We start from the raw sequence: 16,471 nt of genomic DNA, 5'->3' as shown, positions 1-16,471 counted from the left end.
CACCTAGCTGCCCCCTAAACAATGGTAAGGTAAGAGTTTCAATGAAATAAAATGGTCTTGGTGGGTTGAATTTTTTGAGCAGGGTTAGAAATGCCCACGAAAGGTTAGACTTTTGAGGAAAAAAAGGGGGTAAAAAAATTGGACCCCCATTATAACTGGTTATAAATAATTATTTCTCTCAGTTCTTTCATTTATTTTTACATTAAAACCTACATTTTCAACAACTGGAATATGAACTAAGAGATTAATGGGAAACCATACTAATCTACTGGAAACATTATAAAAATATGACTTTTCTTCATATGATATAGACATAATAGCATCAATGTTTCCACATATTGTTACTCTTGAGATATCACATATTATAAATCCAACCACATATCTTGAAGGCTGCAACAACCTGTTTTATATATATATAATTATCTGCATATACATATACACACACAAAATATGATAATTTTTTTTGGGGGGAGGCTGGGGTTAAGTGACTTGCCTAGGGTCACACAGCTAGGAAGTGTTAAGTGTCTGAGACCAGATTTGAACGCGGGTCCTCCTGAATTCAAGGCTGGTGCTCTATCCACTGCACCATCTACCTGCCCCACAATATGATAATTCTAAGCTTTAAAATAATGTTTATGATAGAAAGATGCCTCTTTTACACATGTATTATTTTCCATTTTAGATAGCTTTCCCCTATCATGTGACTTTTACTGCTGTGCTTGATGATGACCCTCATCCTTCTATATATTATGAAGATCATAACTTCCTGTGTAGAAGGCTTAGAAATAAGAAGGCAAATACACAAAAAGATCTAGATAAGATTTTTTATTTGTAAAGCAAACAACAACTTACATTTCTATTACACTTTACCATTCCAAAGTCACTTTACTTTTGTTATTTGGTCTTAACCTACAAATAATTACCTAAGATTGGCAGGGCAAGCATTACCTAATAGATCAAGGAACTTATATGGAGATGTTCAAATAATTTGATTAATCTCACAAAGCTAGTTAATGGAAGAACTAGTACCAAAACCCTGATGAGAATTTCAAATATCTGGATTCACAAACATCTCTGTACTAATTCTCTAAAAATCAGGCACATATCCAATATGAATAAAATCCAAGTTTCAAAATATTTATCTTTTTAGTATTTTACAAGTATTAGGAGAAAATAAAACTAAAAACTTACAATTGGGCTGGAATCCCTGCACCATGAGGAGACCAGAGCGTTAAATCACATATCAGTTGTCCCTGAATAATTAATTGCCCTGTCCATGGGGAGATGAGGACTTTTAAAAAAGAAGAGAAAAATTGATAAATACACTCAGAATTAATTAAAAAAAAATTCTAAATGAAGTATCTAACATTCCCTTACCTTCATCATCAAATTCAATCCTTTAGGAAAAGAGGGAAAAAAGAAAGCAATTGTTAAAAAAAATAAAGACATAGGATTCAAACCATAAAAAATAACTGAATATAATGCTTACATATTTTTATGAGTTACAGTTGACATCCTGTTAGGTTCACTGTACTGAAAAGCTACAATTACGTAGGGAAGGATTTGCCTGGGTCGTTCAACAACACTGTTGCCTAAAAATTCATAGAAGTAATACTAAAAAGAAAAACAGAAATATTATTATCAAGGTAATAGTGCTGAATCAGTTACATACACATTTTACTTGATTTTTAAGCCATCCATAAATATGCTACATTATATACAAAAATGTTTATTATAATTACATTTATTAATTGTCCATTTTAAGTGACTATACCTGACTTAGCTCAAAGACTCGAAAGTGACTTGTCCTTCGAGAAACCCTGCTGATATCTTCAGCCACATGGCAATCATAGCCAAAGGATGGACTGGTATAGTTAGTTGTATAATTCTCAATTACAGCCTTGGCTTTTCCCTAGGATAAACAAAACAATGCTAAATAGAAGCCTTTAAACAGCAATAAACTAAACTACAACTGAAGATATGTAGTTCAGTTTTATTAAGAACTCAATTCTACACCTGGATTAAACAGTAAAATTGGCAAAAATCAATGCATATGTATTTTAAATTAAATTTTTAACAAGTTAACTATAGTTATAAACTCATTATCTGAAACAGCATAAAAGCAAAGGAACAAAATATATAAGAGGTGAATTTTTATTATTTGATTATAAAAAATGTTTGAGGAGCCACAAGAGGAAAGATACCAAAGAAATTACATGCCACAAAAATGACAACAGACATGACAAAAGACCCCAAGTGGCCTGAAATAAGTAAAGTTTTTAAGAGCTTCCAAATCTAAGCCATTTTTACCAACAAGCCAAGGTATATGAGTAACAATACTAGGTAAACTGTTTTGAAATCTTAACAATATTGGATAGAGTACTTAGCATATTACCTGCTCTTATGGAACATTAATAGGCTACCACTAAAAAAGACCTGTTTCTAAAAGAAAACCAGTACTATGTCTTGGTTGTTTTTTTTTTTGTTTGTTTGTTTTGTTTTGTTTTTTTTAAATCAACTCTCATGTGAGAAACAACAGACCATTATGTTTCTGTAGGGAGAAAAAACATAAGTCTGAAAACAGTATTAGTCCAGAGGAGGGAAGCAGGAGAGTTCCTGAAATTTATTGAACTATGTAAAACTATACAGAACTAGTTGGGTAGCTATTAAAAAAAAAAAAAAGGGGGGGGGGCCTGAAATTAGGTCAAAGGTCATAGCTTAGCTGGAATATGCATACTTAATTGCTTCATAATATTAACTTCTCCAGGAGGACCTAAGTTTCATTTTAATATCACACAATATACATGGTAGGAGGGGAAACATTTAAAGGGTATATGTATCGGGAAAGAATGTTAACCTCATTACCCAGCCATTTGGGAAATGAAGAAGGGCCTTTTCACTGGGAAAAGGAAATTTAAGTTTATGTTCTTGACTCTAAACTCAAAATGAGTTTCATACCCGCTTCTTGTAGGAACACCTTAAAAATTGAGACTGCTCATTCTTACTAAATTTGTCCTTGTACTATGCCCTTATTGGGATTCAGAATTTTGTTTTCAACACACCTATTTCAGTTGTGAGAAAACTAGGATATATATGTACTACTTTTCAAGAGACACTGCAGATTATCCTGTTCATGTTGCTAAATTAAAAACAGTAGCATTATGAATATTAGAACCAAGTAGGCAAAATCCAACCAGTAATTTTTCAAGTGACTACATTTAATCTGATCCAGCAAGGTGATCTGTGTATAGCGAGAGACAAAGAATGATTATTTCAGTAAAATTTCATAATGAATTAAAACACAAACATGGAAAATATTAAGTTGACAACAAGGGGAGAGGCTGTATTTTAATCATTTCTGTATCCACTATAATGCTTCCCCCCAAAATGTGCCTTGTATATCTTAGGCACTCAATAACTATTTGGTGAATGAATTAAAGTGACAAATGAGCTAAGAATCTCACTTCCTAAATTAACCATATGTTCACAGCCATTACAAAGAAAAATTCTCACAAGGTAATGACATTCTAAGAGATTATGCATTCTGCCTCTCTAGAGATTTACAAATTCTAAAGGGATAATTTGATTCACATCATCTTTAACAATCCTAAAGCTGAATTGAGTAATTTACGAATTTCATTCTCCCTAAAAATACATTTTCCGAAGCTCATCTCTCTAACTTGGGGAAGTAGCATGGTACCTTGAAAGAATTTGGGTTAAGATCAGGAGAGGGGGGTTTTATGGGGATTAAAATTATCTGAGAGGCCTGAGCTAATGATACTTTTTTTTTATTAAAGAGTCTATATTCTCCTCTAATGAAGTGGAACTCAGATCTTCCTCAAGATCTGAGATGCTTCCTATTCCAGTCATTCCAGAACAGTTATACAAAATACAGAATAATTCCATTGACTGACATATGACACATAAGCTGAAATAAATACTATGTCAACAAGTCACAAATTGGGTGAAGCAAAGACTATCTCCATATAAGATAGACAGACTTCTGAATTTGGGCAGAAGGAAATGGCATAAGCCATCAGTCAGTGACCCAAGTGTCATAATATGGTTACCTACTCCTGTTGGACAAGGGGATGATTAGAGATATTTTAGGGGACTTTCGATGTAATTGCCACTTCTACCACACTTGGGTTGGTTATCATCACAAGGCAAAACAAAGCGAGGAAGACCTTCATTTAACTTTCTATAATTAAGCAAGTAAACTTAAGAGCCTGCAGCTCACAGTTCTGGAGCTTTATATTTAGAACTTTGATATGATTCTATCAAATTGATTAATACTGATTGGAATAGGATAAGGACCCAAATGAATTAATTTTCTCAGTTTGAATCTTGACTCTATCATATGGCCTTGGGCAAATTAACTGACTTCTCTGGGTTGCAAGCTTCTTGTTTGTAAAATGAAGGAGCTGGACCATGTGACCACTAAGGTCCTATTTAAAACTAAATTTATGATAAAGTTCAATGACCCTAAGCAGCCACTGATTTAACTGTAACCAGTAATAGATTATAAATAAAAATCTATTTTTATTTTAATGTTTATAAAATAGCAACCACATTTTTTCTCAATTTAGATAATCTCAATTTTCTCAATTCTCAATTTACCCTATTCTAATGACGACATGTAACAATGGTCTACACTTTCTGAAACATAAATGTAGGGAAATAAATGTTAATAAATTTTTGCAATAAAAGTATATAAATACATAGAGTTACCCTAATTAGATTGAAAATGACAATGTAGCCAGATTTTCCATGATACCAGGGTCTTGGATGAAGATAGTCTGAATATTTGGAAATATATACACCTATAAGAGTGCAAAAATTAACAATCCATTAACTGATGCTAAAGAGATTATTTAAAGTATAAGAAAGGTAACATAGGACATAGTAGAGTTGAGGACAGAAATTGAAAACAGTTTAAAATTCAGTTCCAGAAACAGCAAATAAACAGATTAGGTTATATGCATCTTTACTTTTGCTAGAAAATCATGACACTGTTTTAGATAGCAAAACCCAACCAATAATTTTTCCAAGTGACTACATTTAATCTGACCCAGCAAACTGATCTGTGTATAGTAAGACGACGAATGAGCACTTCAGTAAAATTTCATAATGAATGATTTTTTTCCAAAAACAAGAATGAAGGTGCTACTGATTAGAAGTGGAACACTTTTAACAGTCTATATTTAAAAATGCAGATTGAATATAGTTAACTAGATTTACTTTAGAAAATAATCATAATGCTTAAAAATTAAGAACTATAATCTAGTAATTGATCAAAGAAATAATTAAATCATATTAAGTATGACTCACATTTTGTATATAAAATACATTTAATAAAGTAATTATCTGGGTTTCAGCATCTTCATCTAGAAATGGATAGCAATATTTGCCATTACAATTTCTTCACTATGATTACTAACAACAGTCATTTCAGATATTTATTTCAATCTGCAGATACCCTTTTCTGAAAAAGCTATATAAAACAAAATACAACACCTAACATTAGAAAACTTTCTAGAATATACATGATAAATCTGATTAAACTAACAGTCTTTGTAAAACAATTTAAAACACAAAGGATGGCTAATTTCATTCATGAAATTTGGAAACCTATTATGTAAAACATCAAATGAATATAGTTATATATAATTCTCTAAAAGAAGTGAGAAAAAATAACTTAAATAATCTTTTTATTAGTCTTCACAAACCAATTCTATTATAGGATGAAGTTAACAACTCAATTTGCAAGCATCCAGCTACAGAACTAAACAGGTTATGTTAACAGCTTAAGCATGGCACTGACTATTTTCATTAGGAAGGAGCCATGAAAAGAAAGCTGTGATTCTACATGGCTAGATTTAACAAGGAAGAGGGATGAAAAAGTTAAATAAAATTATACATCTACCCAAGAATATTCAAATGTTTTAATCCTTTTCCAAAAATAATTCAACCAGAAAACAACTAGATATCTGATTCCCAGTTTATTTCAATGCCTTTTTTTTTGCTGAGGCAATTGGGGTTAAGTGACTTGCCCAAGGACACTAACCTAAGAAGTGTTAAGTGTCTGAGACCAGATTTGAGCTCAGGTCCCCCTGACTTTAGAGCTGGTCCTCTATCCATTGTGTGATTCCCAGGATATTTCACAACTAATATACTAAGTATATTAAATTATTACTTTTATGCCCCAAAATTGAGGCAGCTAAAAACTATCTTTTAATGCTGCATTTACCTTTATGCAAAACTCTAAATCCTTTGGTTCTATTTTCTTGTCCCTACTCCAACATAAAGAAGCAGTCAGAATATAGGGACATATTGAGCTTAAATATAGCCTCAGACACTTAATATTTACTAGCTGTGTGACTCTGGGAAAGTTACTTAACCCCAATTGCCTTGCCAAAAATAACAAAAAAAAAAAAAAAAAAAAAAAAAAATCCACTCAATATTTGAATTTAAATATTAAGCTTTCCCTAGAAAAACCAAGACAAATCAGTCATCACTTCAACTCAGAACCTAGAGATTTCTTAAAATCCCCATAGCCTTTCAATTTGTTACCTTTACTTTCCCTGGCAGTCACCGTATTGCCTGCCAAAAACTTGTGTTCTTGATTACAAAACTAAGGTGATTTTGTGAAATTCTCCAATTTGTCCTAGAAGAATTAATTTTACAAATCAGAAAATTCATTTCTATATTTAAAGTCATGATAGTTACTAAGTCTATAACAGAGATAAAGCTTCCCTGTACATAGATTTCCTGTTTAATTATAGATTTTACAAGAGTTAGAAAATAGCTTTACTACCTTAGCAATGGCAGGATCAATTAGATCTACTTTAAAACCTTACCTTTTGCTGGATCACCCAAAGTAGTGATGGCACTGCTGCCTACACACAGTCCAAGTTGACATACTAGTTTAGCCTTTAAATAAAATAACAAAATTATTATCAATAGCACACTTTTAAGGCTGGAAAAGGTCTGTTAAGACAGACTAATCAATCTCCAAGATTTTACAGATGAGCAATACTGTGGTCATCCATGCAGAAAAATTAGCAGTGGGAATGGGAAGAGAAGTATTCTGATTCTCCTGAGCTAATTCAATTCTGCTTTCCCCAGAGAACCCAGCACTTTCTCTGATAAGGACATGCCCTGCTTGGTGGTGCTGTGCCAGTGTCTCTCATGCCATACAATCATTTCTCAAGTTTTTGAGACCTTAAGAGTGTCCTTGTGTCACTTTTCCTGACCACTTTGTGAGCACTTGACCTGTTTGAGTTCTCCATAAAATAATATTTTTGTTCAAATGCCAAATGTATGCTTGCCAATCAATATAGCCAGCACAATGGAGGAGTTGTGCTTCAAATAAATTGCCAAGTATATCTTGATTGTTGAAGCATTGTCTTGGAATTTTTCATTATTACCATTAAGGTAATACTATATACATTTATAAAGTTATAAACTTCTGTAGACATATAACCTGAACAAAGCAGCAATTCTCCTATACTTAAAATACTAATTCTCCTACATTTTCAATGCTAATTATAAGAAGTAGTTTTAGGTTTTCAAATTTGGATTCTGAATTCTAAAAACTGCATCCTAACCCAAAAAAAGCCACTTACTGTACCAAAAATACCTCAAAGGTATTTAATTTAAATTAAATATAACATGAAAAAAATGAACCAATTTCTCCTCAATAAAATGCAATACTAATATACTGAGCATCCCCTATGTCCCCAACCCCCACTGCCTGCCTCCCAAAAGTATAAATTTACAAATGTACTTGAGAGTGGAAACTGAGTTTACATTGATTGCTTTTCCTAAAGATCATTTTTGAAAAATGTATTTGCCCTGACATTAAATAAAGAATGAGGAACTAAGCTTAAGGATAATCTCAGAGATGTATAGAATTACACATAAGATGTATTTTGTACATAAATAACTGGAATTTCAATTTTTAAAACAAAATAAATTGCCTTACCTGATTTTCACTGTCAAACAGAAGAAAACCATAAGTTTCATGAAGTTCCTCTGTAATGTAGTTGTTGCTTGCTTTCTTTTGTTGATAAAAAGTTTTATACTATATAAAAGAGAGTGAGCATTAAAAGCTATAAATGTGCCATTTTATCTGGTAAATAAGTATAGAGTATTTGTCAGCCACCTTTCTTCTAAAAAGACAGACTTGAAAGATGAATAAAATTTGATCCCCCCTCCCCATTTACTAGTAAATGATAATATTGATAAGGCACAATGTGGTATTAGCCTAAACCTAGACGCAAAGTCTTTTAAAGCTGACATATACTGGAAATATGTAACCTTCAAGAGTAATTTGCAAAGAAGCTGCTGATCTGCATTGATAGAAGAAATCCCTGGAAACTTTTCTATGCCAACAAAAACTACATAAAATTATGTATGTGTGTACACACACACACATGCTTGCATATGTGTGCATATACTTACTTTCTATATTATACCCATGCAGGTAATTAGATTAGTATCTTTAAGACTGTTGGATTCAAACTGAAAAGCTAAAGCTCAATTAATAAAAAGTGACTAATATATTTCTTTAAAAATAAAAAAAAAAATACCTATACACTTGATCAATTTCCTCACCTCCTTTAAGAAAATTTCATTTTTCACCAAAGTCACTTCACTGTAATGAAAACCATTCCCAGATGTAGAGTCCAAATAAGAACTATGCAGTACTGAAATTGTTTTTTTGAAATCAGAATCTGAAGTCACTGATAATTTCTGAAAAACTGTAAAATACACAAGGAAAAGTCAATTGTTTTAGATAACACAAAGACTATGATAAAAGACTCTAAATGTCACTATTAGTATTTTGCCACTGATATCACTAAATATTAACAATTCCTATATACAACTATTCAATATAAAACATATAATTTGTTTTAAATAATTTAATTTGACAAATTTAACACAGGTAAATTGCAGGAAGATACAAAGAAAAACAAAATAATCCCTGTTTTCAGAGTTTATATACTCTCATGAGGAAATAGCATTCACCCATATGAGTATAATGAGGTGAGAGGAATCACTAATAACTATAAAATTCAGAGAAGGTAAATTTTCAATCATTCCCAGTTCAGGCTAGTCCACTGATTTAGATTTAGGATTAGAATGCAATGCAACAGTCTTGGAACACCAAATGCAGCAAAAACAAAGTTAGTATTAAAAACGATACAATTCCCAGGTGATAAAATAAAATGTCATTTTACTTCTGCATTTACCACTAAAGACAAAATTAGGTTAGAAAGGCATCTCCATAGAGCAGAAGAAATTCCAAATATAATAGTACAGACAGGAATTAATAAGAAGCTGAACTAGAGTGGTTAACTATGAGTGGAGAGAAGGGCATGAATGTGAGAAATGTCAAAGAGGTAGGATCAATGAGATCCAGAAATGGATCAAACATGAAGGAGTGGGAAAAAGAAGTTAAGGATGACTCCAAGATTGTGAACCTATGAGTAGAAATATAAAGTCATCAAAAGAAATAGCACTTCTCTGAAACAAGATGAGGTTTGAAAGCAACAAAAATTGATAGTCAAATGCAGCAGTTAAAAGTTTGCAAAGGTTCTAATTATATACATTAGCACATTTTGAGGTTCATAAAAATAATGATAATAATAGCAAAATACTATCTCATTTATTCTCATAACAAATATACTAAAGTGTATACTATTATTATCATCCCCATGAAGATATTGAGGTTGAATTGCTATGAGCTAGTTTGAAATAGGATTTGAATTCAGGTCTTTCTAATTCCAAGTTCATGACAATACCTAGCGGCCTATGACAACCTGAGAAATAGGTATTTCAACCCTAAAACTGCACAAGAGATTGGCCTAAAGAACAAGGACAAGAAAAAAAGAGTGCTGCAAGGAAGGTCAACCCTAATATATGATAGTACTATAAATGGGCTCGAGGAACTTTTACCTGCAATCCTCTGGCTGCAATGCTCTTTGTCTAGGGACCCCAAAAGATAAAGGCACTTCTAAAAAAGCCCAGGGACCCTGAAAGCCCCAGTAGAACAGAGGAAAAGCCTTCAGACTAAGATACTCTAGGATCAAGAGAAGTACTTTTTCACTCTCCTGAGATAACAGAAAGAACACCTGAAGATCCAGCATTCTGAACCTCAGAGATTCAAAAGAACCTAAGATCTGTACAGCGACTTTGGTGAGAAATCAAGCAGAACCAACCACTCCATCCAAAAGTACAAGAAGGACCAAAGCTGGACTCTAGAACAAAATTCCATCTCCAGAACTAAACCTGGATATGAGTAAATTTTTAAAAAATACTAATCAGTATGAAAATAATTATAGATCTAAAGGTTCCCCATAAGAAAGAGCAAGAACTTCTACACTATATAAGCAGAGATTTAAAAAAAAAGATGAATTTTCTACAAGGACTCTATGAAGTACTAAAGCAAGAGATTTAAAAAATGAAATAAAAGCTCTGGAGGAAAATAAGTTTATTAAGTTTACTCAAGAAACAGATTTTCTGAAAACCAGGAGACCAAAAGGTTCAGAGATTCCATGAAATAACAAGAAATATTATAACAAAAGTTAAAAGATTGGGGGAAAAAAAATCCCACCTCTCTGAAAACTATGTTGTCATTGTTTTGTTGTAAAAAGATCTGGACATTATATTTCAAGAAACAATACACGAAAACTGCCCTTATGTATTAGAAACAGAAAGCAAAATTATTTCTTATGTGCATATGCATCATAGAATTTATTTCATATTAAAGTGGGAATATGGAAATAAAGAAATTAAAAAATATAAAGAAGGCAATGATCATTTACTAAAAGGAATCTTAGAAGTTAAAATCCCAGGGACTTTCACAGATAAAATTTAGTCTTACACTGGTGGAAAAAATACTTCAAAGTGGCCAGGAAATACTTCAATAAAGATGTCAGTCAGAACCACAGAGACTCTGACAACTTCAACTATAAATAAAAGGAGAGATTTTGTAATACAATATTGCCAAGTAAAAAGATACTGATTTATAACCAAAAAAAAAAGGTACCTTAAATGGAATAGAGGAACTTTAAACCATTATTGATGAAAAAATTGGAACCAGCAAGCATTATGAACTTTGGAATACACACAAAAAAGATCAGAGAATGCAAGAAAGTTTACTTGAGCAACTGGAAGGAGCAACATGATGAAGTAGTATTCACATTCTAATAAAGGGAAAAGAAACATTCTCACTACTCTCTATCCTCATTACTTTCATAGCCTTTTTGTTTTCTCAGTACTTTACTGATTTAGATCTTCCTTTCCCAAACTCAAAACCAGTTAACCAACTCAACTCCTCTATTCTTTTGCTCTCATCCCCTTATCCTATTCACTTCTCATCTCTAGCCAAACAGCACCAGAATTAGTCCATTAACTCCCATATAAGCTCTTATCATCCCATCCCTGGGTGTTTGTAAATAGTTGTTTATACGATATCTCTCTCATTTGCATTTGAGAGCAAGAATTGTTTTCTTTGTATTTCTGGGACAAAACAAGGTATCAGGCACTTAATGTTTATTGACTGACATACTCTTTAGCTTTTAACAAACCTTCCAATATTCCCACTTTAATATGAAATTAACTGGTCTTACTATCCCTCTACACTTGATATTCTTTTCCCCATCGCCATGCCTTTACAGAATGCCCTCATATCTAACTACTATCTCTTAGAATCCCTGATTTCTTTCAAAGCTCATTTTAAATGCAACTTCTACAGAATCTTTCCTGATTCTCCTTGAGGCGTTAATGCATACCTTCAAAATTTTTTTTGTATTTCTTATATATCTCACAGCAATACATTTTCTCCCCATATTGGATTTTAAGCTCCTTGAAAGCAGAGTATTTCACTTTTGGGGCAGTGCCAGGCACACATGAGGTACTTACTTTAAAAAAAATTTATTTTTGTAAGGCAATTGAGGTTAAATGAAATGCCTAGGGTCATATAGCTAGTGACTATCTGAGGCCAAATTTGAATTCAGGTCCTTCTGACTTCAAAGCTGGTGCTAACTGTTCACTGTGCCATCTAACTGCTCCAGGAGATACTTAATATAAGCATGTTAACAGATTCATAGATGAATCAATGTCAGATTCCCTTATTAAAAGATCAGCCTTCAGAAAACAGATTAACTTCAAATTTTTTATCTTATGAAATTATTAAAAACTATTAAGTAACAATTAATTCATATTACTTAATTGTTACTTAATAGTTTTTAATAATTTCATAAGATAAATAAATATGGAAATAAATGACACAAAATTACAAAATATGGATTTTAAAATGCTCCATAGCAATAATAAAAGATATTCAAAACAACTCTTAAAGTTCTCTCCCATGTGCAAGACAAGGGCTGTGGGATACTAATGCTAAGGCACATCAAAACACTGTCTGTGAGGGTAGAAATTGGCTCTTCTACTCTGTAAAGCAATTGGAAGATTTTATATTTGGCCCCACATATGTACAATATAAGCATTCATCTAATCAAATGAAATTGGGGTCTTTTGGATAGGGATGGGAAAAGTCATTAAATTTGTGGGCCAACTATATTTCCCTCAGCCTCTTAAAAGTAACTGTGAGTGGGAGTGAAGTTGAAGTTAATTCCATAGCTGAAAGATTTACATGGAAAAAGAATTCCAGTGATGTTTTTTGGTTTGGATTTAAAAAAAAAATAAGTTTTCTTGTATAATGAATGTCTGTGTTTTGTCACAAATGCATTCAATGTGCAATTACAAGATCCTTTTGCTTGATCTTTTTTAGCCAAATGTTCCCATTTATTCAAGGTGTTTTGTTTTTTCACTGCAAATGAAAATATGTTTGAATAAAAAAAAAATGACAAGTAAATGCAATGAGAAAGAACTCTTGCCCACTGAGCACTAGGCCTCATATATATAAGTTTTTTGACATGTGACTATGGTATTTCTGTTTCCATGAAGACGTGTTGTCTTTGGTTAAGAGTGGCACTTTATACCTCAGTATGAAAACAGTTGGCGTGATTATTTCAACTGAAATATTTTAATGAGGCAGGAATGAAAATTACTGTAGACCAAATGCCTATAAAATAAACTCCTTACTTTCAATTGTTGAAGTAGTTCCATTTTTCTTTTGACTTGAAGAAAAAATTAAATTAAAAATCTATTAACTTTTTTTAAAAAGGAAAAGTAGATTTGATTTGTTGTAAGAGTTTTAAAAGGGAAAGAAAAGGGAGAATAAAAAGGGATACATTAGTATAAAAAGGAAAAGAAAGGGTAGAAATTGCTATTTTTCATAACTGGGGTACATGGAAAAAAAGAGTATACAATATGAAAGAAAAAGACTGGGGAGAAAGCATCACATGCAATTCACTCATAAAATGGATAAAGAGGGGTTGAATATCATTTTGTGTAGAAACAGATCAAATTAAACTGAAATACAAGGAGGAATGTGAGGGTAAGGTATAATTTAGAGATGAAGATAAGGGAATTTCCTAATCACTAAGGTAGGGATTCAAGAACCAGACACAATAGGTATATCTTACTTTGGCTTTTAGATAACTGTGGAATGACTGAACAAATAGGATTAAGGAATGTAATAGAATATATCAATGTGTTATTAATAAAAAATCAGATTTCAGAGAATCCTGGGCAGTATGAACTCAGGAAAATAAGCAAAAGTAGAACAATTTATATAAGGACAGCAACATTGGGACACTTAAAAGACGACAGAATCTGAAACTAGGCACAAAGACTGACCTATGGCTGTATTCCAAGGATTAGTCACTCTTATAGAGATCCACTCAGACCTAATCTGAACCAAGTCCTAGATAAGGATCAGGAACATAAATGAGCAGTAGTCCAGAGCGAGATTATATACACAGCCCTGAGTCGGAGTGCAGTCAGCAGCCACGCCAGGGAGCTCTAAGGGGAACTCGAAGGTTCTAGTACACTGAACTTGAAGAACCTTAAAACAAACAGTTGGGTTCTAGGGACACAAGTTTATTGGAGTTCCAACTAAAAGATTCCCACACTTGTGAGGCCCAACCAACCTTAAGTCAGGATCAAGACTTTGCAAAGCTCAGGTTAAAAGAACAATGACCAGTCTTCACCTTAGCTCAGACACCTTGGGACACACTACAAATTTACAAAACCCTGGCTTTCCCTAAGACCTTGAAGGACATGGCATTCAACAGCTGGAGAAAGGTACAGAAAGACCCCCCCCCCAAAAAAAAAAAGCAAAATAAGACCAGACAAGATCTTTATACTCCCTCCAGAAGTACTGTCTGGTTTTAATACAAGGCCTTAATGTGAGAAGTCTGACTGAGTGAAATAATAATTAAAAAAAAAAAAAAAAAAAGATGCCCACAATAAATAACCATCATGGTTCCATAGACTCCCATTAAACAAACTTGGAGGGTGAAGGGTGGGGGAGGGGGGAACAATTACAAAGCATTTATAAGCAAGGCATCAAAGAAAAACTTGGCCTTGGCTACAAGTTCAATTAGAATTCCGAGGAAAAAAATGAAGGAACACTATTTTTTAAAAAATGAGGATGAGATAGAAGCTTTCCCAATAAGATAAAAAATACATTAAGCATGTCCATCATCATGACTATAATTCAACATAATACTAGAAATATTAGCTATAACAATAAGAAAAAGATATTGAAGGAAGTAAGAGCAGGTAATGAGGAAACAAAATTATCACTTTGAAGATGATGTTATTCTCAGAAAATCGACTAAAAATTACTTTAAATAACTGAAACTTTACCAAAGTTGCTGGATATAAGATAAAACCACACAAATCATCTGTATTTATTCATATGAGCAACAAATTCCAACAGCAAGAGACAGAAAAAAAAATTTTCATTTAAAATAACAATAAATATCAAATTACTTAGGAGTCTATATGTTAAGAAAAAACCAGAAACTATGTGAACACAATCATAAACCATTTTCACACAAATAATGAAAGATCTAAACAACTGGAAAAATATTAATTGTTCATGGATAGGCTGAGCTAATAAAATAAAAATTGCAAATCCGGCCAAAACAAATTTTCTTATTCAGTGCTATGCCAATCAAACTACCAAAAAATTATCTGGTAGAAATAGAAAAATATATCAAATTTCACCTGGAAGAAGAAAAGGTCAAGAACATCAAGGGAATCGGGGTGGGAAGAATAAGGTAGCACAACAATACCAAATCTGAAACTATATTATAAAGTAGTCATCATCAAAAGTATCAGGTATTGATTAAGAAATAAAACTGTATATCAATGGAATAGATTTAATATACAAAACTAAGTTAAGTAATCTTATACATTTGATAAACCCAAAGACTCCAGCTTTTGGGATAAGAACTCATTATTTGACAAAATCTGCTGGTAGAACTGGAAAACCAAAAGTAACAAACCATTTCACACTACATATGTATCCAAGATAAAGTAAAAATGGATGCATGATTTAAAAAGCTTTTGTAGAAACAAAACAAATGCAACCAAAATTAGAAAAAAAAACACAAAGCTAAGAAATAATTTGTACAAGCAAGTGTTTCTGATAAAAGGACGCCTTTCTGAATTATATAAAGAGAACTCAGTCACATTTATAAAAATACAAGTCATTCTCCAATAGATAAAGTCAAAGGAAATGGACAGGCAAGTTTTCAGATGAAGAAATCAAAGTTATCTATAGGTTTAAGAGAAAATTCTAAATTACTTTTGATGAGAAAAATGCAAATTAGAATAACTGAGATAAACACCTCTTATCTATCAGATTGGTTAATATGACAAAAAAGAAAAGTGATAAATTTTGGAGAGGACATGGAAAAAATGGAACACTAATGCACTTGTTGGTAGAATTATGAAATGATTCAACTATTCTGGAGAGCAATTTGGAATTATGTCCAAAGGGCTATCAAACTGTGCACACCACTACTGGGTCTATATACCAAAGAGATCATAAAAAAGGGAAAAGGATCTACATATGCAAAAATATTTATAGTATTCTTTTCTGTGGGTGGCAAAATACTAGAAATTGATGAGATGCACCTCAACTGGGAAATTGGCTGACAAGCTATATTATATGAACATAATGGATATAAGAAACATCTAGAGACTTCTACAAATAGATATAAAGTAAAATGAGCAGAAGCAGGAAAACACTACACATAGTACCAACAACATTGTATGATGATAAACTATGAATGACTCGGTTCTCAGCAATGATCCAAGAAATGTGAAAAGGATTCATGAAAAAAAAAAAAAAAATGCTATCTACATCCAGATTAAGAACTGATGGAGTCTGAATGCAGATCGAAGCATATTTTTTTCTACTAACTTTTTCTTTCTCAGAATTTCATTTCTCTTTTGATGTTTCTTTCTTCACTTAAGACTAATGTAGACTAATTTGGTGATAATATGTAAATATATTTTACATGATAGCACATGCATAAAC

At 32.3% G+C, this 16,471-nt stretch overlaps 1 protein-coding gene across 2 annotated transcripts in view; it reads right to left on the bottom strand.

Moving 5' to 3' along the window:
* The window catches only part of TASOR2 (transcription activation suppressor family member 2), a 103,695-nt gene that overhangs the window by 53,709 nt on the left and 33,515 nt on the right, over positions 1 to 16,471 (bottom strand). The window contains exons 2-9 of one of the 2 annotated variants that reach the window (XM_074269425.1): positions 8,620 to 8,765; positions 7,988 to 8,086; positions 6,861 to 6,933; positions 4,732 to 4,823; positions 1,775 to 1,912; positions 1,490 to 1,614; positions 1,378 to 1,397; positions 1,192 to 1,291 (exon numbers count right to left, since the gene is read on the bottom strand). In XM_074269425.1, the coding sequence (XP_074125526.1) occupies positions 1,192 to 1,291; positions 1,378 to 1,397; positions 1,490 to 1,614; positions 1,775 to 1,912; positions 4,732 to 4,823; positions 6,861 to 6,933; positions 7,988 to 8,086; positions 8,620 to 8,765 (793 nt within the window). Of the gene's footprint in view, positions 1 to 1,191; positions 1,292 to 1,377; positions 1,398 to 1,489; positions 1,615 to 1,774; positions 1,913 to 4,731; positions 4,824 to 6,860; positions 6,934 to 7,987; positions 8,087 to 8,619; positions 8,766 to 16,471 lie in introns of those variants that run through there. The other variant, XM_074269424.1, reaches the window with a different exon arrangement.

This window comes from Sminthopsis crassicaudata, chromosome 5 (genome assembly GCF_048593235.1).
Source record: "Sminthopsis crassicaudata isolate SCR6 chromosome 5, ASM4859323v1, whole genome shotgun sequence".
Classification (NCBI taxonomy): Eukaryota; Metazoa; Chordata; class Mammalia; order Dasyuromorphia; family Dasyuridae; genus Sminthopsis; species Sminthopsis crassicaudata.
The sequence above is the reverse complement of the archived record's forward strand: the minus strand, read 5'-3'. Positions and strand labels throughout refer to the sequence as shown.